General features: G+C 50.7%; 9 protein-coding genes across 9 annotated transcripts; 4 read left to right on the top strand and 5 right to left on the bottom strand.

Moving 5' to 3' along the window:
- Positions 1-1,708: 1,708 nt before the first annotated feature.
- EPUS_01473 (uncharacterized protein) lies at positions 1,709-3,940 on the bottom strand (the record flags this gene model as incomplete). The annotated part of the gene is made up of 2 exons (XM_007788415.1): positions 1,709-3,798; positions 3,847-3,940. 2 exons carry the CDS (start codon positions 3,938-3,940, stop codon positions 1,709-1,711), a joined length of 2,184 nt encoding a protein of 727 aa, XP_007786605.1.
- Positions 3,941-5,123: 1,183 nt separating this feature from the next.
- EPUS_01472 (uncharacterized protein) lies at positions 5,124-5,944 on the bottom strand (the record flags this gene model as incomplete). Its single annotated transcript, XM_007788414.1, has 2 exons — positions 5,124-5,883; positions 5,934-5,944. 2 exons carry the CDS (start codon positions 5,942-5,944, stop codon positions 5,124-5,126), a joined length of 771 nt encoding a protein of 256 aa, XP_007786604.1.
- Positions 5,945-6,831: 887 nt separating this feature from the next.
- On the top strand, positions 6,832-7,954 carry EPUS_01471 (uncharacterized protein; the record flags this gene model as incomplete). Its single annotated transcript, XM_007788413.1, has 2 exons — positions 6,832-7,248; positions 7,322-7,954. The coding sequence occupies 2 exons, from the start codon at positions 6,832-6,834 to the stop codon at positions 7,952-7,954; spliced, it is 1,050 nt and encodes a 349-aa protein (XP_007786603.1).
- A 1,647-nt stretch (positions 7,955-9,601) lies between these two features.
- On the top strand, positions 9,602-10,552 carry EPUS_01470 (GTP-binding protein rhoA; the record flags this gene model as incomplete). Its single annotated transcript, XM_007788412.1, has 5 exons — positions 9,602-9,669; positions 9,751-9,778; positions 9,914-10,111; positions 10,171-10,305; positions 10,403-10,552. 5 exons carry the CDS (start codon positions 9,602-9,604, stop codon positions 10,550-10,552), a joined length of 579 nt encoding a protein of 192 aa, XP_007786602.1.
- A 2,135-nt stretch (positions 10,553-12,687) lies between these two features.
- Positions 12,688-15,473, bottom strand: EPUS_01469 (uncharacterized protein; the record flags this gene model as incomplete). The annotated part of the gene is made up of 2 exons (XM_007788411.1): positions 12,688-15,160; positions 15,223-15,473. The coding sequence occupies 2 exons, from the start codon at positions 15,471-15,473 to the stop codon at positions 12,688-12,690; spliced, it is 2,724 nt and encodes a 907-aa protein (XP_007786601.1).
- A 303-nt stretch (positions 15,474-15,776) lies between these two features.
- Positions 15,777-16,599, bottom strand: EPUS_01468 (uncharacterized protein; the record flags this gene model as incomplete). Its single annotated transcript, XM_007788410.1, has 2 exons — positions 15,777-16,190; positions 16,588-16,599. The coding sequence occupies 2 exons, from the start codon at positions 16,597-16,599 to the stop codon at positions 15,777-15,779; spliced, it is 426 nt and encodes a 141-aa protein (XP_007786600.1).
- Positions 16,600-17,257: 658 nt separating this feature from the next.
- EPUS_01467 (uncharacterized protein) lies at positions 17,258-18,591 on the top strand (the record flags this gene model as incomplete). Its single annotated transcript, XM_007788409.1, has 2 exons — positions 17,258-17,291; positions 17,354-18,591. 2 exons carry the CDS (start codon positions 17,258-17,260, stop codon positions 18,589-18,591), a joined length of 1,272 nt encoding a protein of 423 aa, XP_007786599.1.
- Positions 18,592-20,453: 1,862 nt separating this feature from the next.
- On the bottom strand, positions 20,454-22,932 carry EPUS_01466 (uncharacterized protein; the record flags this gene model as incomplete). Its single annotated transcript, XM_007788408.1, has 4 exons — positions 20,454-21,443; positions 21,496-22,540; positions 22,592-22,746; positions 22,801-22,932. The coding sequence occupies 4 exons, from the start codon at positions 22,930-22,932 to the stop codon at positions 20,454-20,456; spliced, it is 2,322 nt and encodes a 773-aa protein (XP_007786598.1).
- A 375-nt stretch (positions 22,933-23,307) lies between these two features.
- On the top strand, positions 23,308-25,247 carry EPUS_01465 (uncharacterized protein; the record flags this gene model as incomplete). Its single annotated transcript, XM_007788407.1, has 2 exons — positions 23,308-23,479; positions 23,539-25,247. The coding sequence occupies 2 exons, from the start codon at positions 23,308-23,310 to the stop codon at positions 25,245-25,247; spliced, it is 1,881 nt and encodes a 626-aa protein (XP_007786597.1).
- Positions 25,248-26,038: the final 791 nt, after the last annotated feature.

Genomic DNA, 26,038 nt, shown 5'->3' with positions numbered 1-26,038 from the left:
AAGCACAATCAAGCCTAGATGTGCATTCGAGCATGGCTGTTCATATTCAACAGCGTCATTCCAAGGACAGGGTTTGGATTGACTCACGGCAGCTGGATGAGACTTTTTGGACAAGTTGCAACAGGCAAACAGCTGGTCGAGGGGGGACAAGTATCCTCCCCGCGAGGGAATCGGTCTTTGAAAGAAGAGTTATGGATCATGCGCTTTTCAGCATGTGGGTATTGAGTGTAGCAGATGCTACAGCTTGAGGCTGTGAAGCGCGTATGCGGAAGCGGGATTGGGCGGTGAGGCTGGAAGAGATCAGGTTGACTTTTGAAGTGACGGCTAACTCCAGTCTTGGTCCCGGGGCGGGCAGGAAAGGGGCCAGTTTTCGACCACTGAAGGGGTTCTGTTGTTCCGGGTAGAAACAAACCCCAGGTCGAGGAGATGACAGCAGGAGATGACAGGGCGAGGATCTTGATATGAAGAAGGTCAAGGCTCGGGTGCCGTCAGCAGGAGCAACAGAGATGTTATTGTGGCACAAGTCATGGGGCATAAAGGTACAGAGTTTGATTGTTTCGTGCAGAGGGACGATGGAACAAGGGGGGACTTGCAGATTACCGACCGCGCCTTGAAAGAGGCTCCGGCCGTTCTCACTAACTACTATGGCACTTTCTAACGTAGTAGGCTTTGGGGGGGGCCTACTTCTTAGCATGCATTTTTGGACCAGAGGACTGAACGCTTGGCAACCAGCTAGGCTTAAGGAGATTGCAAGCAGTTAGCTAAATTACAGCATAAGAGCCCATTAAAAGCCCATCAATCCTAATTCCAACCACTATCCATGTACAATGATTATTATTATGCCTTAACTAATTGCATCCTGGCATTACTACGGGGACATGAAGTACTATTTGTTCAGCGCTAGTATTTTCACTAGAAAACGTCTTTTGTACTACAAGACAGTTAATCCCAGATTAGATTGAACGTTCATTTTTAAGTAGCCGCTACTAGCACCAGCCTAACAATACTTATGCCCCCCCGTAGTATACCAAGCATGTCACTTGACTCCACTCGCCGTTTCGCCGTTTCGCCGTTTCATTTCATTCCTCTTCTGATATCTGGCCAATCCTGCTTAACAGAGCTCGTAATGACAATAAGTCCAGACCCATTTGTCCGTAACCTATTGAACTTCTATAGTGCTACTGGTAGTAGCTCCTGCTGAAAGTCCAACCCTCGTTGACGTGTGGAAAGAAACAGCATTGATCTATACTAATATTTGCCCAGTCGGTAACGCAAAGGTCTGCGGCAGATTTGGGATCAAGGATAGTTGACCATACCAATTCCCATCAACGTGTGTACATGCTTCACAGGTCAGATGTAGCAGGAGCCGGCATATGCAAGAGCAGGAGCAGCTGATTGAGCGCCCCACCAGGCTTTTCTGATTTGTATCAAAGACGGCTATTTACAGTCTGTGAGAAGTAACCATGTTCATGTCATCAATTTCAGCATTGATGCTCTGCCAGCTCGATGACTTTGCGCATAGAGCTCAGACGTGTGACGGATCGATCGCAGTTCCACTACCACATTCATAAGCCGAGTTTTCGAGAGTAGAGACCCGCCTGAAGCCCTGTCAACCTGCCCCCCATCCAAGATGCTGTTCGCTAAACTCCTCATCCCTCCCCAGCTGGCCTGCCCAGGCTCATGTCTCTCAACACAATCTCATCACTTCTCAAATCCAACCGGTCCCATTCCTGTCGCTGCTCTCGATGATCGCTCTGCTAGCACTTGTGTTGGCGCCAAGGCCGCTCCGAATCTTGTCACCAACACAATGGGTCTCGCTCATCAGGTTTTGGTTTCTGGTTTCGAGAGTTCTTTCCGATTTCTCTTCACCTCCATCACTGACGTTTCGTGCTTGCATGATGCCTGGGCGAGACCCACGATTTTCATCGTTCTTGTTAGGTCCGTGCCATGCTTGATTTGGGGATGCCTGATTTGGAAATGTTCTTGATCGATGGTGGTCATTCTTCGAAGCCATGTGGCGCCTGTCTGTACCACGTCTTGGTGGCCTAGTAGGAGTTTCGAGGAGGGGTCTTCGACTGCTCGCAGCACCAAGCTTGTGGGATGAAAAGTTCGCACTGGCCGACGCGGATGAAGGCGTGTTTCGATCGTATTGACCAAGACTTCCGATGGATGGAGAGTAGATAGGAGCACCTTCCAAGTCGTTGAGATCAGGCTTTGTATGTGTAAGCTGGACGCCTGCTGTTTCTGTATACGAAGGAATCTTTGGCTTAGTCGGTGTCGGAGTGGGAGGGACGTCTGGGTCAGTCATTGTCGGACTTGGTTGCTCTGCGAATTTTGTCAAATCTGGATGGCTGGCTAGAGGATTCAAGTGACCGCGAGAAAAGATCCGTTCTGCACGTGCAGCGCGATCTGAATTGTCGAGCTCTTGACTAGGGACTGGATCCATCTGATAGGGAGTGGAATAGACCTCTGCTGGTGCTTTGGCATGACCGAAACTGCACGAAAGTGCGCAGCTCGCGCATTGCCCCATACTTGGCTGGTCTGTTGCAAGCTTGTTGGAAGTCGAATCTTGTGACAACGTTTGTGGAGGGTGACCTGCGTTTGCTGGGAGTTGAAGACAGGGCACACGAGCTAAACCCTGTGTAGGCTGTACAATTCTCGTTTTGTTTGGCGCAGAGATGTTTTTTCCTGACTGAAAAATGGATGATAATGAAGTAAGTGATACCTTGTCTCCCCTGATGCGGAAGTCAAGCTTTTCGACAGCTTTAGCGAAAGAGGTCTCCAGATCTTCAAAGTGAAAATCCACTGCGTGTTGTTCTTGATCTGCGCAATAGCAACCATTCTTAGCACTATCATCCACTTCAATCAAGAACGGACGTTTTCCCTCCTTCGGAGGATCCTGGATATCATGCCCTTGGCATTGCATAGGCTTTCTTTTGACTTGCCCGCGGTCACTGAGCGCCCTGCTGTGGTCTGCACCCAAATTCTGCACTTCTGTTCCACTGCGGCCAGGCTTATCGTTGACAGGAGACTGTGGCTGACAATCATCCCCAAGACGCACAAACTTATCTCTACTGAAAACTGAGCGATAAGTTTGAGGATCACTAGCTTGTCGCAAACGGCTCGTCAACGCCTCCTTCACTTTAGACAGAGCATTATTTATGCTTGCTGAACGCTTAGACGATCGTTTGGACATCTTGTGGAATCCGTTCGAATGCTGAGAGGGGAGCAATATTTGACCGTCCCTAGTCTTCTGTTCTTGCAACTTAGTAGCCTGGTCTTTAGCATGGTCTTCAGCATCCTCGGTAGCGACCCAGCCTGATTTTGGATGCCAAGAAGAGGTTGCAAGGCCAGACGTTGTTATTTTGCCACAATGCACTCCTTCAGTCAAGGCAACTTTTGCATTGGTCGTGCTTGTAAGAACAGGGGCAGAGATCATGCTTCTGTCCACGGTCGAAGCGGTGTTGTTGGTGGGCAGGTGTGAAGGTCTACCAGAAGTCTCACCTGGAGGTAGCCATGACAATGGTCGATGCTTAGGAGGGGTTTCGACCTCCTTCTCGTTCAGCTCTGAGAAGCTTCGCTTTTGTGCATCTGAGATGACTTGTCGGCATGGTCCGGCGATATCCTCCGGTTCGGCAAGAGTAACAGGACCTAGATTCGATATTTGAAGAATGCTCGAAGCCGGAGTGGGAGACAATGGTCGAAGAAGAGGATCTGCCATCTGAGCTGCGCTATGCATTTGGTCTGGCTTGATTTGCAGGTTCTTCGGCTGATCGTCATCCTCTAGCAACCGACAGGCTACCGATACGTGTTAGAAAGCAATCGAATGATTTGCGAAAAGCACACCTTGTCTAGATCCTGCCCAGCCCCGTGAGCGGATAGCATCAAGCGAAAAGATGGACAACGATCCACGACTCTTACCCCGAGAGTGTTTTGCCATCTCGAGACCACACCGCGAAGAGCAGAATCATATGCGCCTGACAATGCAAAAATCAAGATTGTTAGTGCTGAAAGACTGAACTCCTAACGTGGACCTAGATACCAGGAGCAGTTGCAACAATGTTTCCATGTCCCTTAGAAGCACTGCTAAGGCGCTACATCCTCGTGGTTGCGAGTAAGAAAGGCAGTTACGAGCGACAGGAAATGCTAATATGGAATGTGCAGGACAGGAACTGGAATCAAATGAACCGTATGGGTGACCAGAACCCAGAAGCTGAAAGCCACGACCTTCCTGAATGTTCAAGCTCTTCCATCAATGCGTTTCAAATGACGCGCCTATAAAGGTTAGGTAGGAGCTTGGGGATTTACTTTCATGAAACCACTTACTACTAACAACACAAGAAGGATTCTGGGAAGCTGAACTGGGCAATACTATGATCTCCCGTCAAAACAAGGAGGGAAGATGCCTTGCTACCAACGTGCTTCTCCCAGTATTCAGGTCAGAAGCCATACCTCAAGCTGTAACAAATTTTCCCCTATGATCTCACTCCGTTCAGTTCCATTGTGCAACATACCTAGACAGTACAGGTGTCGGGAACCGGTTCGCTATGCTTGTGGTCACATGTGTGCTGTAATCGAACAGCACTGCTTCTCTTGCTAGACACTCTGCACCACCTCGAGCGTGAGATCCGTTCGCAAGTGCAGCTACACTAAACGAACTCTACTCCCCTTCCGAAGTAGCTGGTCCTATGGCCCGTGTCTACCAACGTTCCCTTTAGAACAAGAACGAAACGGGAAAAATGACGGCAAGGTTTCTTCATCGCTTTCCATGCTTCATCTTGGAGTTACAACTGCTTCATGCTCCCTCAGCAGTCTCCACTTGCCGTCTCGTCCCTGCCGCCTTCGTTCGCGGCCTCGCTTCTTCAGTCTCACCCTCTTTGACTGCCTTGGGTCTTCTCGATAGCCTCTAAGCCTGGCACCAGAATTAGCAGGCGGGACATTGTAAAACGATAAGCCTGAGGACCACTCTCGACACAATGGACTCTGGATGTCGATTTAATGGACAAGCTTCCAGCATCAAAGGTCGACATAGACATTTTCGCGAAACACAACCCTGGAATGCTCAGCATTCTTCAGTGTTCTCGGTTTAGTATACAGTGAGTAATTTTGCCCTTAGAGCCTGCTTAAGGCTGTGCTGTCAGGCACTCATGAAACGTGATGACACCTTTCGTCTTCACATGGCGTGGCTGGGGCATTAATCCATGCTTCTGAGCTGCTTTATATGCCGGCATTTCCACGCTACCCTCGACCTGGATGGAACTTATCAACATGGCCTTGCCATCAATTGTATTGACGAGCAAAGGTTGCTCTGTACGGCCCTTTTCCTCGTTGGTGGCGCTATCAGGCCAGTAGGGCAAACCTGGCGGAATGCCTGAAATGTCAGTCATACCATCCATATATACTGAAGGTGGCGACAGAATCTTGAACGGTTTTGGAAAGATGATACGCAATCTTTTGAGCTCGGACGTCCGGGTGGGAACAGCAGCAAATGCCCAAGTTGATTCGAATGCCCGTGACATTCTTGCCATGCGTAAAGAATCCATCGTTTCGAAGCATAAGAGCTTATGAGCGGTCTCGATCTTTGGAGCATGTTTGTATGCCTTCTTGCCATCAGCGGCATTCTTAGCCCACCCAGCGTCGATGTAGGGCGGCAGGTACAAGCGATTTTTAATAGCGTTCAGAAGCATGTCTGCTCCTAATAACTGCATGATCTCCAAAAGTACTGAATAGTCACAATCTTCTGGGACGTCAATTCCTGGCCATGGGGTCTGGTCCAAGATGATGCCCTCGTCAAAGGATATAGGATGTAAAGTCTGAAGACTCATGCCTGTCTTCTTCTCGCCGTTCAGAATGGTCCAATGGAGAGGTGCTGGCCCTTTGTACCTATAACCAATGTCAGAGCCATCCTTGGCCGGGTAACAAGAGCAGCGTACTCAGGCAACATGGATGGATGCAAGTTTATCCCAGAAAATCTGGCTCCATTCAAGATCCTTGGAGGGATAAGAAGCCCAAATGAGACGGCGACGACCAAATTGATCTTTGAAGGAGCCGTATTGGGGTATTCAGGTGGCTATCGGTGTCAATGGAGCGCTGGCTTGCCATCCATTATGTACGCACCTCCCAACCGGTGAAAGTCCTGATTTGGTGAAGAGGCAGACCTAGGCTGCTCGCGACCTGCTTGATCTGCGCTTCACAACTTTAGTATCAAGACACCGTGGGTGCGATGACGGACATACGATGCCGGGTTGATCTCAGGCCTCTACCATATGGTTTACCTTCTCGACATACTACATCGATTGACGCTATGTTGCTCGACGGACGACGATATTCTTCATGCAAAGCTTGGAGGATGGCACAGCTGAAACTATCTGATCCACAATAAAGAATGCGTAGGGGTTCATCATGGCTTTCTCCCACCAAGGGGCGGAATTGATGATAGGGGCATGAAAAGGTCCTGGAAGCGCGACTACAGTCACGGACTTCCCCGGTAGACATAAATATTCTAGATCTTCTGATACCGACATGGGAACTGACAACATGCCATCTTGTATAAGACCTGAACATAACCCTCTGTGGTAGAGATAAACTGGGTACAGAGTAGGAAAGACGAATAATCGAAGGACTGTCATTTTGAATGCTTATACGGAGTAGTTAAATTCTTAAGCACTTGATTGGCTGAAGCTTGGCTGAGTCGCTGGGCAAAAAGCTGACCCGGTTTGCTGACTTCGAGAATATAACTAAGTATTTGAGAGCGGTCGATGCCCGCAATAGCACGTCATTAGTGCTCATGAAAGCCAAACCTTCGGCAATAACTGAGCTATCTTGCTGAAAATGCAGCGAGTACTGCTTCGCAACATCCTTGCGCGCAATCAAGCTCTAAAACGACAACGCCGGCAGAGTAAAGAGGCCCTTAACAAAGAAGCACACGAGGTCAGGCAGGGGAAATTCGACGCTGCTCGAGCAGCGCGTTCGCTTGTCAAAGCCGAACGCGCACATCGACGAGAAGATTGGATTCTGGGTCCTCTCGCTCCAAACCGCTTGGCAGGAAAGGATGGTGGTGGCTACGGGATGTTGGGCATGCTCTCCATACAAACACCGACTGTCATGAAGGGAGAACGAGAAAGATACACGAATATCGTTGTGAATGATCGAGTAGTGGTTGTGAGTGGTAGGGAGAAGGGCAAGATCGGCAAGGTTGCCATTGTTAATGAGGAACGGCAATCCGTCATCCTGGACGATATCAATGTGGTGAGTTCCTTTACATTGCGCCGTTCTACATGCAACTGAAGCTGCTCATGATGCTAAGCTAGTTTAAAACCAGGTCGATGTCAAAGTACCCCCGTTCATGCGTGAGCAGCACAATAGCAAGGCCCCATATCAAGCTTTGCCCGCCCAGATTCCTTTTAAGGATGTGAGATTAGTGGTGCCATTACGGGACAACACGACTGGCCAGATTAGAGATACGGTGGTAAAACATCTAAAAAGCGGCGGACCATTTTCTGTACCAGCGTATGGCTCAAACACGCCAAAGCACACTCGATACATTGCTGGGCTCAATATCCCGATACCATGGCCAAAGGCTGAGGTGACGAAGATGAAAGCTGAAGCGGGAGACACACTGCGGATAGATGTCGACGACGTGTCTTTCTTTCCCTCCCTCAATAACATACCGATGCCTATGTCTCTCATAGACGAATTACGGAGCAAGTATGGCAGGCTGAGAAGAGATCAAAGGCAGGAGTACGTTCAGCAAAAGATGAAAAAAGATGCCGAAGAGCATTGGGAGAAGCAAAGGAGAATGTTATTACCACGGCAGGAGTACTTGGAGCAGAAGCTTAAGCAGAAGGCACCCGGGGAGACAGCAGTGACACAGGAGACCATGGACCTGATCAAGGCCACGCAAGCAGCAAATCTGGTCAATGCCAGTGAAAGGACCAATGGCTTAGTGTCTTGAAGATTATCATGGGTTTGGCCATGTAAGGATGTAGTGTATATACATAATACTTTGACCTCCATCCTATTACCCGAGACCAAGGAATCCAGTCCTAGGCGCAAGCAGAAGTCGCCATGATCTCATCTATCAAAGCAATACAAAGGCACGGTACACCATGTACAGGACTCGACCGAGACGCATCAGAATAATTGGCAAGTGATTGAACTGGTAGACACAACACTAACATCCATGACCTGAGTGCATTTTCGATTGTTTGTGAATGTTCCAACGGAATGGTTTTCTTCACCCTCCCAGCCACTAGTACGTCAAGGTCAAAAATGCCACCTTTGTCTCTTGGACATGGGATGGGTGGATAGAAGGACTGCCGACTAATTGCCTACTGGGGAAACAGCACCCATCTCTGCCCTTCGTGGCACGATTCTTTACGGCCAAATTTTGGACGGAGGAGTCCTTCCATGACGTTTTAGGCTAGTGCATGATGAAGTACGTACTCATGTATTGCGAACATGGATACTGGATGGTCTGGCCCGTTTGGACTTGATAACTGCAGGCAATGAGCACGATCAATGAGCACAACCACCGACTATGAATGATTCCACCGTCATTGCTGAGGTGTCTGTGCATTCAAATCTCTAGGTTGAGCCCCTTGGCCCTCTCCTTCTTCCAGTGAACTGCTATCCATTTTAATCATGGCATCTCAAGAATGGCAAGGGTTCTAGCGGGGTTACCCAAGTCCTGGGGAGATCACGTTGTACCCATGTTTTGACATCGAACACCTCTTGGTCCGAGCCTCGCGAGACGATTGACGAAGTGGTGATTTGCTTGCTTTGGAACACCCAGGCTGCGATCATGTGATATGACATGATCGTCCTGTTTGCATGTCCGAACCTGGTGTCCTGTCTCTGTACTCGAGTAGGGGTCCATCCATCATTCATGGTGTAGACCAATCATTTGTCCGGGTCAACTGTACAGTAAACTGCTGTTGTAGCACAGAGGAGGCCCCAGTCCAAACAAACAGACATCAGTCGGCTGGGGAAAATCGTAAGCAGTAATAATCGGTGGGAGGCAGTGGTTGCTGTGAAGGTCAGCATGAGCCACAATCATTACTACAGTGATCAGCCACACCTCTGCATGGGACCCCGAGGCATACCTGGCGCAGGCTTGGTTGCTTGGTCTTCTTTCTTTTCGCATACAAAACCCCCCCCCTTAAACTTAACCAGACTCCACTCCAACTTCATTAGTACGTGGTAGCCTGCAGTGTCAATCAGCAGCTATCTTACCTTGGCTCTGCCATTCCTTTGTGCAGTGAAGTAGACGCATCCACCACACCTCTCCAATCCTCTTTGCCTTGTTCACACGACCATCATCATTGATCATACACTGTTTGAAATTGGTGTTGTTAGCATCGACCTCATCAACGTTCTCTGAGTGCCTGATTCCAGCCACGCTACTTGGAGCCACGACACTAAAGTGAGTCTTGCTGATTCTGCCCTCAACATCTCCATCTCGCATCACCTTTCTCTCACCAACACACCTCGCACGTCAACCACAACAGCTTCAAAACCTATTGTCATCGCTTCTTCGTCCTCGAATCTATCCCCGAGCTCATCAGCTATTGATCGCTGACACATTAAGGTCTCAGTCACCATGGCTGAAATTCGTCGCAAACTTGTCATAGTTGGAGATGGTGCCTGTGGAAAAACGTGTCTGTTGATGTGAGTATCCCTCTTTCAACTTGATCAAGCATTATAATGCTATCACAAGCGTGCAAATGGCTCACAGTTATGTTCTCACAGTGTCTTCTCAAAGGGTACCTTTCCTGAGGTATGGACTTTCCTTCTCCCACAAGCATCTGCTGAAAGGCTCGGCATGAATACCTCGGGGCTGCAAAGATGAAACAACTCTCTTCGGTCTTTGTGATTTCGTAACGTACTTCTGTAGCTTATCTGGGGTCTGCAGGTGTACGTTCCCACTGTCTTCGAGAACTATGTTGCCGACGTCGAAGTCGATGGCAAACATGTCGAACTAGCCCTATGGGATACGGCGGGTCAAGAAGACTACGATCGCCTCCGTCCTCTTTCGTATCCGGACTCTCATGTCATCCTTATCTGCTTTGCAGTCGACTCCCCAGATTCCCTTGATAACGTCCAGGAGAAGGTAGGAGGGGCCCCGAGAACCTTGCAGAAAGGCAAATACTGACGAAGATGCACCAAAAGTGGATCTCTGAGGTTCTGCACTTCTGCCCAGGTCTCCCTATCATCCTTGTTGGTTGCAAATCCGATCTTCGTGACGATCCCAAGACGCTGGAAGAATTGCACAAGACCTCTCAGCGACCGGTTACGCAGGCTCAGGTGCGTTGATCCATGTCTTATACCCTTTAAACCCTTCTGGATCTGCTAGAATGCCCAGCAAGCTCTATGTCCGCGGGGCTGACACCTCCATGCACAGGGCGAGGAAGTTTGTAAGAAGATTGGGGCGTACAAATACCTCGAATGCTCAGCGAAGAGAAACACGGGGGTTCGCGAGGTCTTCGAGACTGCTACACGTGCTGCTCTGCTCACCAAGAGGAAGAAGGACAAGAAGTGCTTGATCTTGTAATCTTGCAAATGCAATCATCTTTCGTCCTTGCAATGGCCAGCATTCAATCACAAACCAGATATTCGGTTTCCTGGTATGGCTCCTACCGAATCTGTGGTCTTCTTCGAGGCCAACACCTCAGCAGCTTGCTTATGCTTAGGTGCTCTCTTGATTTGGGTATGCGGGCGGTATGGTCAAGATCAGAGCAGGCACACTTGCTGGCATCAACTTGTTTTCTTAGCTTCATCACACATCAGACCAAGGCTGATCTTGCGTTTCGGGGGTGGGAGGCAAAGAGCACACAAGATCAATCCTCATACACATATGTCCCGAATGGCGTTGTCATTAAACAATTTCGTGCTTCGTCTTCGGACTTTCGAATGGAGTTGAGGCTGGTTATGGATTCTCGACGCGCATTAATCGGCTCCCTGTTGTAGAGACTCCTCAATCAGCATGCAACAAGCTTCACAAATGTTTCTGTTCTATTCCCTCTTGATCATATGCGCTTCATGACGTTTATCCACATCCACCTTTGAAGGTGTAAGTCGATGCGGCCAGTCGCGATGGTATCGTCTTACATCCACTCCCTCACGCCATTTTCTTCTTTCATAGTTGTCTGTTCCGGCTTGGATTTCTGTTATAGATACTCCTGAAACTGTTGACTGAGGTCAGATTCACCGACATCCCTTGGGCAGCAACTCCGATATTGGTGTCTAAGGTTGTTCAAAAGGTGCTGGGGAATGAGTCAAATATTTGATGTGGACGATCACGCACACGTTAAAAGCTCAGGCAGTTGGTCACTTTTTAAGGTGAGCGGTGTTTGGGAAATTGTACCAGGCACACTTTGACAGGTGAATGCATACACAGTTTTACACAATTTGGCATGGCTTTTCCTGGAGAATTCTGAACAGTGCTATCACGTTCTAACAACAAAGCAGCACAAATCATACTTATCCTGCCAATTTTGCCATTCTTTGCTGTCCGTCTCAGGCCCAGGATATGAGCAGTGCTGTTGTCAGTAGTAATATACTGGCAAGCCTACGGAGTACATTGAGCATGCCCCCCCTCCCGCTAGTTGCAAACGCTGTCATTATTAACTCTAGAGCCTGACAGTTATCCATTTCATTTGTCAGAGACGCCGGTGCGAAATCTAGAGACATGAACGACATCTCCCTCTCGCTAGTGGGTATCCACCCGGATGCAGACCTATCAGTCAGCACTGTCGATCAATACCACGAACATGAAAACTCTTCATACTCGCTTCCGCTACTCGTTGGCTGCTGAAGACATGACTCTATTCAATGTCTTCTCCAACAGCTAATGTGTTGTCGGCCCTCCTTTCCCCTCCCTTTTAAGCCGACAAGCCCAACATCCTTTCGCACAGTAGCCTGGTTGCTATAAACATCTCGATGCCGTTTCCTTCGCCGCGAACTCGATGGGCCCTAGCTAAGCTCTCGATAACGTTCAATTTTCCGCAACGCTGGCACATGTTTCCTTACACTAGTATGAATAAAGAACACCCTTCTCCTCCCTTTCCCAAACTTCGTGGGCGGAAATTCTCTACGAATCTGGGGCTTTTCTCTCTGGTTCTGGCGTTCCTTGTTTGACGGTTTGGACGTTATTCGTCGTGTGCTTTTTTCCGGCGTGGCTATTCTCCTTTTGTTTTTGGTCAGAGATCTGGGCGGGTGATTGTTGGGGTACTAACTAACGATTATGGTCCCAGTCTTGATCCCTGGGATTGCTGGAATAGATGAGTTTTGTTGCTTTCAACTTGGATACAATCTCCAACCGAATGCGCAGAATCTTTGAGGACGTAGACCGGCGCGGATGGCTTTGAGGTATTGTCTGAAAGCTTGTTCTCCTCTCGGTATCTGTGAGAGGGTTTGGGCTCGGTTTGGTTGACTGGTGGATGGGCAAGGAGAGAGAGAGAGGGAGAGAGATGTTTGATGCCAGAAGAGAAGGCACCTTACGATCATTGAGGAGCGAAACGGAGAAAAGAGAGTTAGAAATTGTGAATGTGGGTGTGAGAATTGTCATCTGGCTTATGTGCTACTGTAGCCAGGTCCTGTTGGGTCGAGAATATACAGACTCTCATCCAAATCCATGGCATGGTTTAAAAATTTCCTTTTTCACTTTCCACTGATTGCTTCTCAACCTCAGCGATTCAAGCTTAACAACCCTTCAACCCACCTCCTAGCATCAACGCCCACACCCTCTGCCACACCCGCCACGCCTATTGTCGCCCCGCTTCCTGCTCCTCCTCCAGCTGCTGCACTAGCACCAGCACCAGCACCGGCACCGGCACTACTCCCGCTCGCGTCCCGCCTGCTCAGCCACCCACTAACCTGCCTCCCTCCGCCCCCAAACAGAGCACCACCACTGGAACTCCCACCAACATCTTCCCTCGCCCTCCTCACCAACACAGCCTCCTTCGCCAGTCCCCTATTCTCTGCGTCATTAGCGTCCTTGTTCACACTTCCCTGCACCCGCATCCAGAGAACCCACCACCCACGTCCGGTCTTGACGGTGCGTTCGAGCTCAGCTGGCAGGCGGCGCGTAGCGATGTAGGTGTTGAGGACTTGGGTGTGGATGTTGAGGGCTTCCATGCGGGACCACGGGCTGTGATGGAGTGCTTGCTGGCTACCGGATGGATGTGGGCCTCTGAGGCTGGATGGGGAGGAAGAGGATGTGGGAATGCCGAGCGTGTACCAGCTGCCGCTTACAGTTTGGGCTGCTAAACTTCCTTCGCCGATCGGTGTTCGGGGGGGAGGAATGTTCGGAAGACTTCCGTGGATGGTCAATTTTTCTGGGTCGTAGACGAGATCGTAGATCGGTGGTGGTAAAGTGGCTGGAGATTTGGGGGCTGATATTGGAGGGTTAGTGGTTGTGCCTTCGCCCATGGCGCTTGCGATTCGGGCGGCCACATTGGTAGGGTCTGTAGATCGGAGGAGTGGTTTTTGCAAAGGGCCTAGTTGATGATGGATGCTGCGGTAGAAAGAGGGATAGGTGAGCGAAGGGGTGTGGAGTTCGAAAAGGAAGGTAAAGATGAAAGGTTGGTGGACGTAAACTGCGACTTGGAGTTGTTTTGTGCTGCATGGGGGCTCTTTAGGTGGGTCATCAAGAGAGGCTCCAGCCGGTGTTAGCTCGTTAGGAGTTGATGGCATCGAGTCTTGACGATTCATGTCAGAAGAAGGCGTGTGCATTTCAGCATTCACGGTTCTCAGCACAATCCGGGGTGCTCCGTCCGTGTCATCATCTATCAGATCTTGATTCTCCAGATCGCCAGAAAGACCGATTATGAACTTGCCAATTGACTGTTCGAGACGTTGGACAAAATGATTGCGTTGATTGTCGCTGACTTCGGGAGTTGGCTCGACCATCTGCAGTTGAGGTGGTTCTGGATTTTTCGACTTTTCCGGGTCATGTCCTTCCTCCTTGGACTTGCCCGGTGCGTCTTCTTGTGAGACATGCTGTGCACCTGTCCGCTGCTCGCCTTTCGAGAGCCCTTTGGGATTCAGCGTCCAGGATGAGCCATAACCAAGACTGAGGTATTTCATCATCGTGTCTGTTCCAAACAATGGAGGTTCTTGCTCAGGGCTTGAGCTACCTCGTTGGTTCTTAGTTGGGCTTCTACTCGGTTCCCTCGAACTCGCTTTCGCGGTTGCTTTCTCAAGGGACTGCTCGACGGCCTTCACGAGTGGTGGCGGGATGCCAGGGGTTGAGGAACCACGTCTGCTCGTGCTTCTACTCGACAGTGGCAGACGGCCTCTTGAATGTGTTTTGATAGATCGATTGGCCGCAGTTTCACCTTCGGAGGAATGGGTTCGTTGTGCCATTCTCGAGGAAAGCTTCGGTTGCTTCCTACGAGGTCTTGCGGTGGGATTCTCCCCCACGCCATACGCATCTTCCCCATACTTGTAGATGTCTGCCATCCAATGTGACACTGTTGCTAGCGATCGCCTGGAGATAGCACCAATACCCGAGAATAGAACACCATCATTCGGTTGTGGATCGAGATCTGAAGCAAGCCAGGGTGCCTGCTGCTTTCTCCACGGTTCGGACAACCCGTGACCTGCTGTAGCGGTTGACGGCGCGATCGGAGCGTCGCCAAACCGAGACACTATCAGATCAACAAGTCCCTCGGTTCTGGCGATGAAATCCTCAAGAACTTCTCTTTCTCCGCTTCCCCACTCCTCTTCACCCACCCCAACACCTAGCTCCCCCCCGCCGGCCAGCTTCATGCCATTGTACATGTCGACTGTTGGGTTCCCATGTAGGAGCACATCCCAGTTCCATATAAAGCGTGTCCAGAAGCGGTCAAGAAGGGTGCAGAACAAGGTACGGGGTAGCCGCGACCAAAGGTGGTCCAAAGTAGCAGCATGATGGAGGAGGAATATCGAGTGCGCTCGAAGGAGGTGCTGTAGCAGCAACTGGGGCGGCGACACTTCTCGGGAGGAATAGTCATATGCACCCCGATCCGAGGCCCTTTCTTGATCAGGGCCTCGTGAAATGGGCATTCGACTCAAAGTGACCGATGCCAATATCCACCAGCCCTTTTCCACTTCATGAAGCACAAGGCGAGATCTCTCCGTCTCGATTGTGTCAATTGACTCTCCATCTGAGAAGTTCCTAAGCATGCATCAATTTCTACTCCACGAAGCTGCGGTAACGGTATGATTTGGCCTACCTACTTCGCAAAATCCACCATCCCCTGCGCCAGGCCTACTTGGCGCAACTGTTCATTCTCCTCTTCTCTTTCCGCCTCGTGCTGGCCCTCGGTTTCATGTTTGCGATTTCGGCGAGCTCGTGTCACCGTCGAGGAGTAGAACACGATCTGTTCTTGTAACGAGTCGTCTGTGTTGCCCAGGGAAGGGTTGTAGATGGCTAGGAATGATAGATGGGCTGGCACAGCGCGTAAAGAGGGCTCAAGCGTGGAAGACATGCTCATAGCATGCTATTCTGTAGTCCATTTTCCTCCACGGCCATACATTGGAAGAATGACAGCATCCTTAATTTGATTTCCGATGTATGATCGGCACCACTTGCCAGTTTGGGCATTTTAGAAGGTTTGTCATTCTATAACTTCGGGCTTTGGATCGAAGAAGTGGGAAGAATTAATATCCTATTTAGTAGCTTTCGCGATATTTCTTTTCCTTTCTAACAGTTCCATATAATAATTGTCATCGAGAGAGTACGTATATAGATCCCTCCATACCTTCCACTATCCACCTTGTCCATTACCTTTCTAGCATACGTCTACAGCAACCTCTTCTTGGTCAATCCATCTATTCTGTGCTTCTTCAAGTATAGTTTTCGTGGCAGTGGCTCCCACGCGGCTCACACCCAGACTTCTGACCCGGATCAGACCATTAAGTGTACGCACACCACCGGCTACCTCGATCTGAACATTGTTGCCCAGCTCCTTTCTCATAAGCTTCAGATGCTCGACTGTTGCACCTTTGTAGTTGTACGACCCATCTTGCTGCTCTGCAAAGCCATAGCCAGTCGAAGTCTTGACAAAAGCAACCTTCAGATCTGTATCGACATGGCAAAGCTGAGAGATCTCAGCGGTTGATAAATAGCCATTCTCGAAAATGACTTTTAGTATGGCGCCATTGTATGTGAAAATGCGATTGACAGCTTGTATCTCTTCCTTGACCTATTGCCAGTCACCGCCTAACACTTTGCCCACTTTGAGCACCATGTCAATTTCCACTTTGAAGTCAGGACTAATGATCTTGAAGCCTCATCTGCTTCTACACACTTAATTCTTGTTGTACAGTTTCCGGCAGGGAAGCCGATGACGGGGCAGATACCCACATCCGAACCTCTGAGGAACTCCTTTGCGAGGGGTATGTATAGTTTGAGACAGGCAGTAGCAACACTATATTTCTATGCCAACAGTAGCCCATCTCGAATCGCAATATCTGTCATGGTCGGATGTAGGAGCGAATGGTCTATCGCCTTGGCCAGAATCGGCAGCGAGACATTGATCCGGGTGGGAAAGTTTCCTGACATTCCGATCAAGCAACTCTAGGACTCTGAAACCCACTTACTGAGATGGTCATGATTGTCTCATACTGTAAGACCTGGCTGAGCTCGGAGCCAGAGTCGACTGGGTGGTCGCCTTTGGCTACCTTGTCAGGCTTCCGTGCACACCAGAAGCAATATTCAGTGTCTGGGGATGGGGGGAGCAGAGCTGACGGAATAACTAAGTGGAGTAATTAGCAACTACTTATTTTAAGGGTCGGTGCTAGGCTGAGGCTGGGGCGAAACTAGGATGCAGCTAACTAGCATTAAGCTAACAGGCCGCGTCTATTACTACTGCTTAGTAGGTACTTTTATCGATCAGCCTCCTCACTTTTGCGAATGATTGATCTATCGTACGAGTCCTGCAGCGCTCCTCCTTTCGCACGTGGCACATACGCATTACCGCGTAAATTGTGCCTCTCTGAAATTTCCCCTATTTTCACTCCACCTGGTGGATCTCTTGAATCAGCTCAAAGTACGAAGTACTCCGCAAAGGCCTTCGATCTTACCCGCCTCCAACACCAATTTGGAGAAGAACAGGGGTAAGGTGGTTGCTTGGCAGCTTCAAGTGCTCCTGCTACGTACTCCTCCGTACATTGCTCGATAGTTCCTCGACCTCTCCATCTTCAATAGCTAGCTCACCGCGGGGTCTGTCTGCAACATCGCCAAGAGCGACATCGTTCTACCTGCTCTACCATGGCATCTACCGAGGGTCCCACAAGGGCGCATGGTACGTTTCGAAACCAGTGTCCGACATCTGATTCGTGGGGACTAGGTTGACTCGTTGTGCAGATAGACATGGACGTCGAAGACCCTTCTCAAACTGGATGAAACGTCTGGCGAATCTCAAAAACTCAAATCCCGACGCTGCCTCGCAAGATTTCTCTGCGAAACGATCGAATCTTTACATGAGCTCGAAAAGCAAGAAAGGCAACGCTGTGAAAAATAATCCATACGCATTGTGCAGTCGACCTGTGCCGTCCGGAGACGGCCGCCTCTCTTTTTCGACACCTCTATCATTGTCAGAATCCCGCCTCAGCTCCCATGGACGCAGTGCAGAATCAGTCCATGCCTCTCACGACGAACAGAACTCGTCTAGACCGAATGCGATATCAAGACCTACTACCCTTTCGACCACTGGAGAGACCGCCATAAGCGATGCCGCGGCATCAAAAACAGGCACTAGTGCCACAGCAGCCAGGACTGATGGAGGCGGTAATAGCACTTTCTCATCCCCAGCTCCATCTGTTCGCTCCATGACGACAACACTTACTACACTTCAATCTGTGGCAGTGCCTGGCCAGGGAAACACAATCCCCGCCCAAAATGGCAGTCATACCACAACATTCAACTCTACAAATGCTTCGTCCCACTTTTCTCATCAATTCCCTTCGACCTCTCCTCCAGCAACGGCTGTGCCAGGCCACCTGGCTCCTCATACCCACCCTACAACGTACACATCGGCTACTGCAAATAACATGTTGACAGACGATGCCTCCATTCTCACATTGGCATCATCCTCGAAGCGCCGTCGACGAAACTCTGCGGACACCAATGCCTCTATGCGAGCGCTTGCTCCAGCTTCAATGTTTGGAGGTAGCCGTGAAAGTCTTCCGTTGAGCGTGCTGAGTGGCATTGCCGATCCTTCCGCTCAATCAGTCACCAATGCTCCAGGGACACTACCCCGGCCGAGCATTGGCGGCATCGCAAGCGCTGAACGGGCTAGTCTCTACTCCTCTTCCGGTATAGCGCCTGCACTCACGAGCGACCGGAATAGCTACTTGGCTGGGAAGCAAGCCGCGGGTGACGGTGCGAGCGTCCGTAGCGGACTTCTTGCTCACGGGAGAAATGACAGCATGACAAATAGTATCGGTGGTGGACCGACCAGCCCTCTTGCCAGCGCTCCACCGGTGGCACCGACCGGTAAGATCAGCAGGAGAAGCTCTGGCTGGGTCGAGGTGCCAGGTGATGAGATAGAGGTCGACAAGACTGAGGAGACCAAAAGCGAGGAAGGCATACGCCCGCGGTGACTTGCTTGACAAGTCTTGGTGCTGCAGGTGATTTGCAAGATTACTGGTTGCTGCAGGGGGGCCTATCGCAGTTTTTCCGATTCACTTTGTCATTGCCTGTCTCAACCAACCTGCATGCACAGAGCAGAAAAGGCTAGGCTGTAGGACTTAATTCTGCGGCAAAATTGCAGGACGAAAAGCTGGACTGTATCAAGCTCTAATGGCCATCAGGCCGGGCAGTCGACTTGGGCATTTTCAGGCTTTTTAAACTACGACTCGGTTTCGACGGCGCCTTTCACAATATCTTTCAACGTCTACATGACTGAATACGTAAAATGCACAATGCACGCACACCATCGTCCCCCTTATAGACGAGTCGCGTGCCACAATGCAATCCATCACCTGGGGCGGAAGTGCCTGAATACGTCTCTGGCGCTGCTGCCACTTAATTGCTTTCGCGCAGTCGAGCTCACAGCCACCGTTCCTTCGCACAAGCCTATTTCATCCTCCCACCCAGCCTGGCGTTTCAGTCGGTACCAGTATGCCCCGATCATCCCCCCTTGACTCCACCCGTTCTTCACCGCAGATAAATTTCTCATACTCCGGAACCGGAGAGTTTCGCAAGCAGCAGTGGATAAAATCACTGAAAGCGACAACACACCCCCTCCCGATCCCATCTTCTCGTGTCTGTCTCCTGGAGCAGGAGCAGACGATGTCGTCAAAGCCAGGGGGGGTATTTTCTCCTCTCTTCTGCGTTGCGGAGTTTTCAGGACGTAATCCACATGCAGAAGCGGTAGGTGGGGATATCATGGTGGACTTATCGGATCCCGAAGGAATGGGGGCTGCGCGTGCTGAGGGATTGGAGAGGAGGTTGAGCTGCCTGGTGGAGGGGGAAAAGGGCGATGCAATCGCATCTCCCTTTCCTTTCTGGCCTTCTTGCATGCATGCATGCATTTGTCGTTGCTCTGAGCTGCCTGTGGTGGGAGAGCAACGGACGCAAACTTCGGCATGATTACGAACTGAGTCGTTTTCGGATGGCGGAAATGCGATTTTGCCCTCGTGCGGGCTAAGTCGGATGTGTCATGGCGGCGAATGAGTGCCCCTGCCTGTCCTGATCTGCTAGAATCCAAGAGCTCATCTCCCGGGTTCAAAGGTCGAAATGGGTTGATGTTGTCGGTCGGTCGGTTGGTCTGTCTGTCCAGTGCACACCGGTTCCAGCACGGCTGGAGCTTCAGATCTCTAAGCTTCAGGTATGACGGAAAACTTTCTACCAGTATTAAAGGTCAAGACTAGAGTGTACGAACGGGGTAGTACCCATATCAATCTCTGATATCCATGTTGCTGACAGTCCAAAAAACAAAAAACAAAAAAACAAAAACAAAATCGAGGCAAGATGCAACATGCGGAACAAGATATATGCCAGGGAAAAAATGGTAGTGGACCTGGAGTAGTAATCAGATGAAGAGATGAATCTGCAATGTGAGGACGGCTATCCAGTTGGACTTCGGGTTATCCAACCCAGGGGAGAAAAATGGATTCTTAAACTTGTCTATTACTACGGGATTTTGAAGCGCCACGATGAGCGTCAAGAAAGCTATACACATATTCTGATTCTATGGATAAGGAAAAAAGAACGAGGGAAGTTTGCGTACGTACTGTGCGACCCTCTGGATCGGTCCTTGTGATGTCCCGTGTGATGCAGAGGGTTGGAAGGCATGATATAGAGTGTGTCCTGTCGCTCGGGTTTTCGCACTGTGGAAAAGGAAGGGCGGATTGGACGAGAAAGTCTTGTAGATGATTGCTGTTGTGTGAGGGTGCTCGAAGTGAAACAACTGACCTGATGCGATCATATCTTTCTCTCTCTCTCCCCCCCCCTCTCTCTCTCAGTCCTCCTCGATTTCTCCCTCTTCGCTGCCAGAATGCACGCCGACAGGCTCAGGCGGCGGGTCCTTTTTAGCTTCTTCAGGCGTTTTGCTCTTCCGCTTTTCTCTAGAATCTCTCCTCTCACGGCGATAGCGTTTGTTAGTCCTCCTCCCGCTACCATCGCTATCACCGTCGCTCTCTCCACCGCGTCGTCTTCGTCTGTCGCTGCCTGTAACACTTCTCGACTCCTCGCCGTAGTTGAGCTCGTCTCGACTACCCCTGGGATCTCCTCTTGTTCGGTATAGCCTCTCACGCTCTTCTTCTCTGTCTCGACGTTCGCGATCGTAGTGGCTGAGATGTCGTGGTGGTGGGCTACGCTCAAGGCGACCGTGTCGATCATCTCTGTCCCTTCGATCTCGATCTCTGTGCGATAGTGAAGGAGGTGGACTCAGACCCAAAGCATTTGACTTACGATATGACTTCTCGCGGTCTGCCATTGCTTTGCGCCTATCTGCTTCGTAGGCATCAACCTCTGGGGTTCTTGACAGACGCCCTCGTCGACCGTCGAGGCGACTGGAATGACCGTTTCTTAAGTCCCGATCATCGTCACGGCGCGAGCGTCGGCGATCCCGATCTTTATCAATATCTTCGTCTTTCTCCTTCAGGCGCTTGATAACCTTGTCGAATGCTAGTTTTCGAATCTCGTCTGTCTCCAAGACACGGTATTCGTCGCTTCTCTCAACCCGAGGCCGAACCAGATCCCAAGTGTCGCTAGAGCGGATCGGTGGATCGAGGTGCTTGATTCGGGATCGGAGCGCATCAACAGCACGACGTTGATGGCGATCGGCGGCATGCTTTTCTTCTTCGTTGCGTTTCAGTACCTTCTCATAGAGGCGGTCAAAAATGAGTCTCAGGTTGTCTCGATCAATATCAGCTGTGCGGCGATCAGTTACCATAACACCGGCAAACTCATCAAAGGTGGTCTTCTGGGTAATCTCATATCGTTTGTCCTCAAGGGATGTCAGTCATTCATAAGAAAATGGCACGCAGACGTAAACATACCTCTAGCACATCATAGACATCGTTTCTCCTGCCTCGAAGAGCTCTCTCCGCTTCTTCGACCATATCCCAAAAAAGGTCCAATGGTGTTGATCCCGATTGTCCAAGCATAGCTACATACCTGGGATCGTCCTCGATGTCCGGCAAGACATTCATCCACTTGCTGCCGGCTTTGATCTTTCCCTGGGATCGCAGCTCGTTCAGCGAGTCGATAAAATGGTCACGGTTCTGGCGTTCCTTTCGAGCTCTGCTGTTCTTCTGTTGCTGTCTTGCATCATTAAAGGCTCGTTCGAGAGACTTGATATGATTTTCAAAAGCGGTAAGAATATCTGATTTGCTCAGGGTTTGGAACTTAGCGTCACTTTTGATCCTTTCATTCGACTGAATGACCCCCTGAGCTTCTGACCATCTGGTATACGGCTCCAGATCCAGCGCTTTGAGAATGGAGACCAGATCGGTCATTGCGGCTTTGCGTGTGATGGCCTCGTGCTCCACGTTAGCCTTCTTGAGCTCGACAATGTACTCTTCAAACAGCTGTCGCCTTTCATTCTCATCATCAGTGGATCTGAAGATAGTCTCACCCTGAATGATCGGTCGGATTGTCTTCCATCGGCTGTAATGCTTAATTTCAGGATGCCTTCTCAGCATGGTGCCAAAATCTGCTCTGAGTTTAGCCAATCTGTCCTTGGCCTTTTCTTTCTCCTGCAAGCGAACCTCGACAGCATACTTCTCAAATGCCGCTTTGCGGTCCTTGGGGTCCTTTAGCGCTCGATATTGAGGGTCTTTGATCGTTGCTCGCATTGTCTGCTCCCATGTCCAGTCTGGTTGCACATTTGAGCGCCGCAGGAGCTTCGTGAACGCGGCTTCAGCCTCCTCGAAACTAGAGTATGCCGGAGCTTGCTCCCCACCTGACGCTACAGGAATGCCATTCGCGCCGGGAAACTTTTCAGCATCCTTTCTTTCAGGCGTATTGTATTCGTCACGCTCTCGTTGGGGGGTATAAGAAGTGAGCGAGGAGGAGGTACCACCAGCAACAAAAGTAGGAGGCCTAAATCGTCTGGTGAGCATCGATAAGCAGTACAGCAGAGAGGTGACATACTGTGCAACAGACCTGGTAGCAGGCTCATTCTGTGATGTTGCGTTCTTGTAAGCCTCCGGTATCTCCCATACACTCTGCTTCGTCTCGACATTGTTCCAATACTTGCGGCCATCTGGCGTTGTGTATTCTCTCCACGGCTGATTGGCGATTGCGCGCTGCAGATTGTCAGACACTGCCAATAGGAAATGTTGGGATGCATGAGGATGTACCTCCTGAGGAGTCATCAGTTCCACTGGCTTTGTCCATTGCGTGGCCTTGGTCTGAGCATTGTAGTAGTAGACTCTCCCTTCTGCAGTGCGCGCCTCCTGCCAGATCGCTGGCGTGGGTGGCAGACCATTCATCGTGGCGCTGCTATTTCTGTGTAAGAGCTATGACATGCAGGAAGGTTGTCAGCGGGCTCTAGTTCCTGGAGCAAGGTCGAATTGAGGAGCTGCAATGATATGGGTCTTGATGGTCTGATTGGCAAAAAAGAATTAACGTAGTAGATCGTCAAAAAATCGGAGCTAAGCTACATTAGTATTATACATGCACCCCCTGTGCTCCCTCTGACGACGACGACGACGACGACGATGAGCAAGGACATTCACATACTACAGAAGTTACACTGCCAATACTCTACTCCACAGAATACTACCTCTCGCATGGCTCAGTGGCAGTCTATGTCGATGAGTCTTACATCTGGATGATGCTTAGACCGACCTCGCAAGTATCTGGTCATGGCCGCCCTACAGCGCGTTCGGGCATTCTTTCGCGATGCGATGTTGGACACAATCGTCCCCGAAGTCTCGCAACCAATTCTTCCAGAAGTCCTGGAGAGTACCTCCGAAGCAGCGACAGAGGATGAGTCATCGCTGATACCCATCAAACAGCGGCGCCATCTGTACTTTGGTATGTAGGATTTGCCGCTGTGGAGAACCATCGTCTCTTACTCATTCACAGATGTACAGATGAAAGATTGACGGTGTATGTTGTGTTACGGATCGTCAACGGCGCAGAAGAAGCGTTGAAGGAGTATCTACCTCGATTAGATATCAGACTTGACGTGCATGCCATCGGCAACTTTTCATCCCAGTCGAATCAGTCGAATCAGGCGGACTCAGGAGGTTATCGAGGGTCTGAGAAGGACCTTGTCTTCTCTGGCCACATCCACAATGACAGAGATCCGTTCATTGTGGTCAATGCGGACGAGGAGCCATCGAATCATAATCAATCTACCATATTAGCCATATGGGCGACCGAGGCAGTTCTGAATCGCCCTCGTTTCCGTTTGCCAAACGCGACAGTAACCTTTACAGCTTCCGTGAAGCTAAGACCTGCGAAGCATGCTGACGGAAGTCCAATTGACGATGAATACTTACCGCCTCTTGTTCCGGCACCCACCAATATACTTGAGCGGTTGAAAACGATCCCAGCTCTGGAAGACCGTGCACCATATCTTCCGGCTTCTCGAATTGAAAGTGTGCTTCCAGGTCCGCAGATCGATTCCGAGGCACTGCACATTCGGCATCAGCCAACGAAACGTATAACTATCAGTCCAGCTGTCTCAGCACGTATTCGATGCTCGCGTATGGCAACGAATTTTCCACATCCAACTACGATCGCCAGTCTGGACTTTGAGGTGACTCCATTCGCGACCTTTGATGTCTTGCTGGACCGTGCCAACGTTTCACTTGCTTCTGACGGCAAGATTGAGGCCATAAGTCCTCTCCCCATGCCAATCAGATGTCGACCTAGGAGCACGGTCACATTTCTCTACAAGGTCCAACCACCAGCACATCCAGCAGAGACTCCGTTGCCTCTCCCAACCACAGCGCCAAATACTGTTGGCTTTCTCGACATCCTTCTCGAATCAACCCTCCAGATCTCCGAAAAATGTAAACCCACCATCACCATGCGCTGGCGCAGCAACGTCGACTTATCAGTTCCGCCTAACGCGCGCCTTGGCCCTTCTTACCCACGACTTCCACTCCACCCACCTGCACCCCTCCAAGCCAGCCGACCGACCTCACTCACAACCACCACCACCACCACCACCACAAAACCTCCCCCTTTCTCCGGCCTGACCATATCCTTCACATTTCCCCCCACCGCCATGCTCGGCCAAAGTTTCCCACTAACCCTCCTCCTAACCAACCACACCGCGCACCCCCTAAAACTAGCAATAATCCCCATCCCCCGCCGCCCGGCCAGCTCCTCCACCCATCATTCCTCACGCAAACACGCCCCCAAACCATCCGCCTCGTCTGCGCTTGACCGGCGGCACCACACCACCTCCTTCAAAACCCTCAACAACGCACACCCGCATCCACCGGTAGACATGGCGCCCGCAGTGCTCGACGAGAACATCATCCATGCGCTGCAGAAATCGAGCATCAACGCCCACACCGACACGGACCTCATACCCATCAGTACGGATGTGCGGGTCGGGCCCTTGGGCAGCGGGGCGTGTCATGAGGTGCAGCTGAAGCTGGTGGCGCTGAGGGTCGGGGTCTTGAGGTTGGAGGCCGTGAGGGTGGTGGATCTGGGACGCGAACAGGAGGGAGGGGTGGGCAGCGGAGTCGTGGATGTGAGGGGCGACGAGTTGCCCGAGGTGCTGGTTGTGGATGGAAGGGTTGCATTGGGAATGGGGGAGAAGGGTGGTATGGGCAGTAGTTAGTAGTAAGTGCTGGGCAGAAGTGAAGACGGATATAAGAGAGAGAGCAACACCAGAACGAGGGAGGAGGCATGCGGAGACTAGAGAAGGAAGGAAAGAAAATCACAGACAAGAGTGGATCGGTTCATTACAACAACTTTTGGATTGATTGATTAGACAATTAGTTACCTACCTAGCATCCATCCATCCATGAATCCATCCATCGAGGCTGCTCGAAAGATATTAATATCCTCCCCCAGTTTCCCTCAAGGGTAGTAAGAAGTAAAAATAAAGTAGATGGGAAATAAAAATGCCAGCAGGCGGGCAGGGGTATCGGGTCAGTTTGCCTCGGTTCCATCCATCCATCCATCCATCCATCCATCCAAGCAAGCAAGCAAGAGGAGCCAAAGATGCCCAACGCCCTTGCTTTCCCGCAAACATCAGCCGTATTAGTAGATATCACCCCGTGGGGCCGTAAAATAAAGCCCAGAGGCCCTCCATCAACACCACGAAGCCGGATTAAGGGCGCGTGTGCCCCTAGCTAGCACGCCCGCGTTCCCAACACAGCCTGACTTACAGCAGGAGCGACGAGAAGCTTCACCTCGGTGCGCTTCGCTCGTTACCGCTGAAGACCGAGCTCAACCCAAACTCACACCCAGCCCGGACCCGACGGCGAACTTGTCCATTTCCATCTCCAGCGCCTCGTACCTCGGTTTCCCGCCCAGGCCCGTAGCCTCCAGCTCTCCGATCAGTGCGTCAATAACGAGATTGGACTCGCGACCGGTCGCATCAGCACTTGCACCGTCAACATCACC

This window comes from Endocarpon pusillum (assembly GCF_000464535.1).
Source record: "Endocarpon pusillum Z07020 unplaced genomic scaffold C716229, whole genome shotgun sequence".
In the NCBI taxonomy this organism is placed as follows: domain Eukaryota; kingdom Fungi; phylum Ascomycota; class Eurotiomycetes; order Verrucariales; family Verrucariaceae; genus Endocarpon; species Endocarpon pusillum.
Note: the sequence above shows the minus strand (reverse complement) of the source record. Positions and strands in the feature narration are given on the sequence as shown.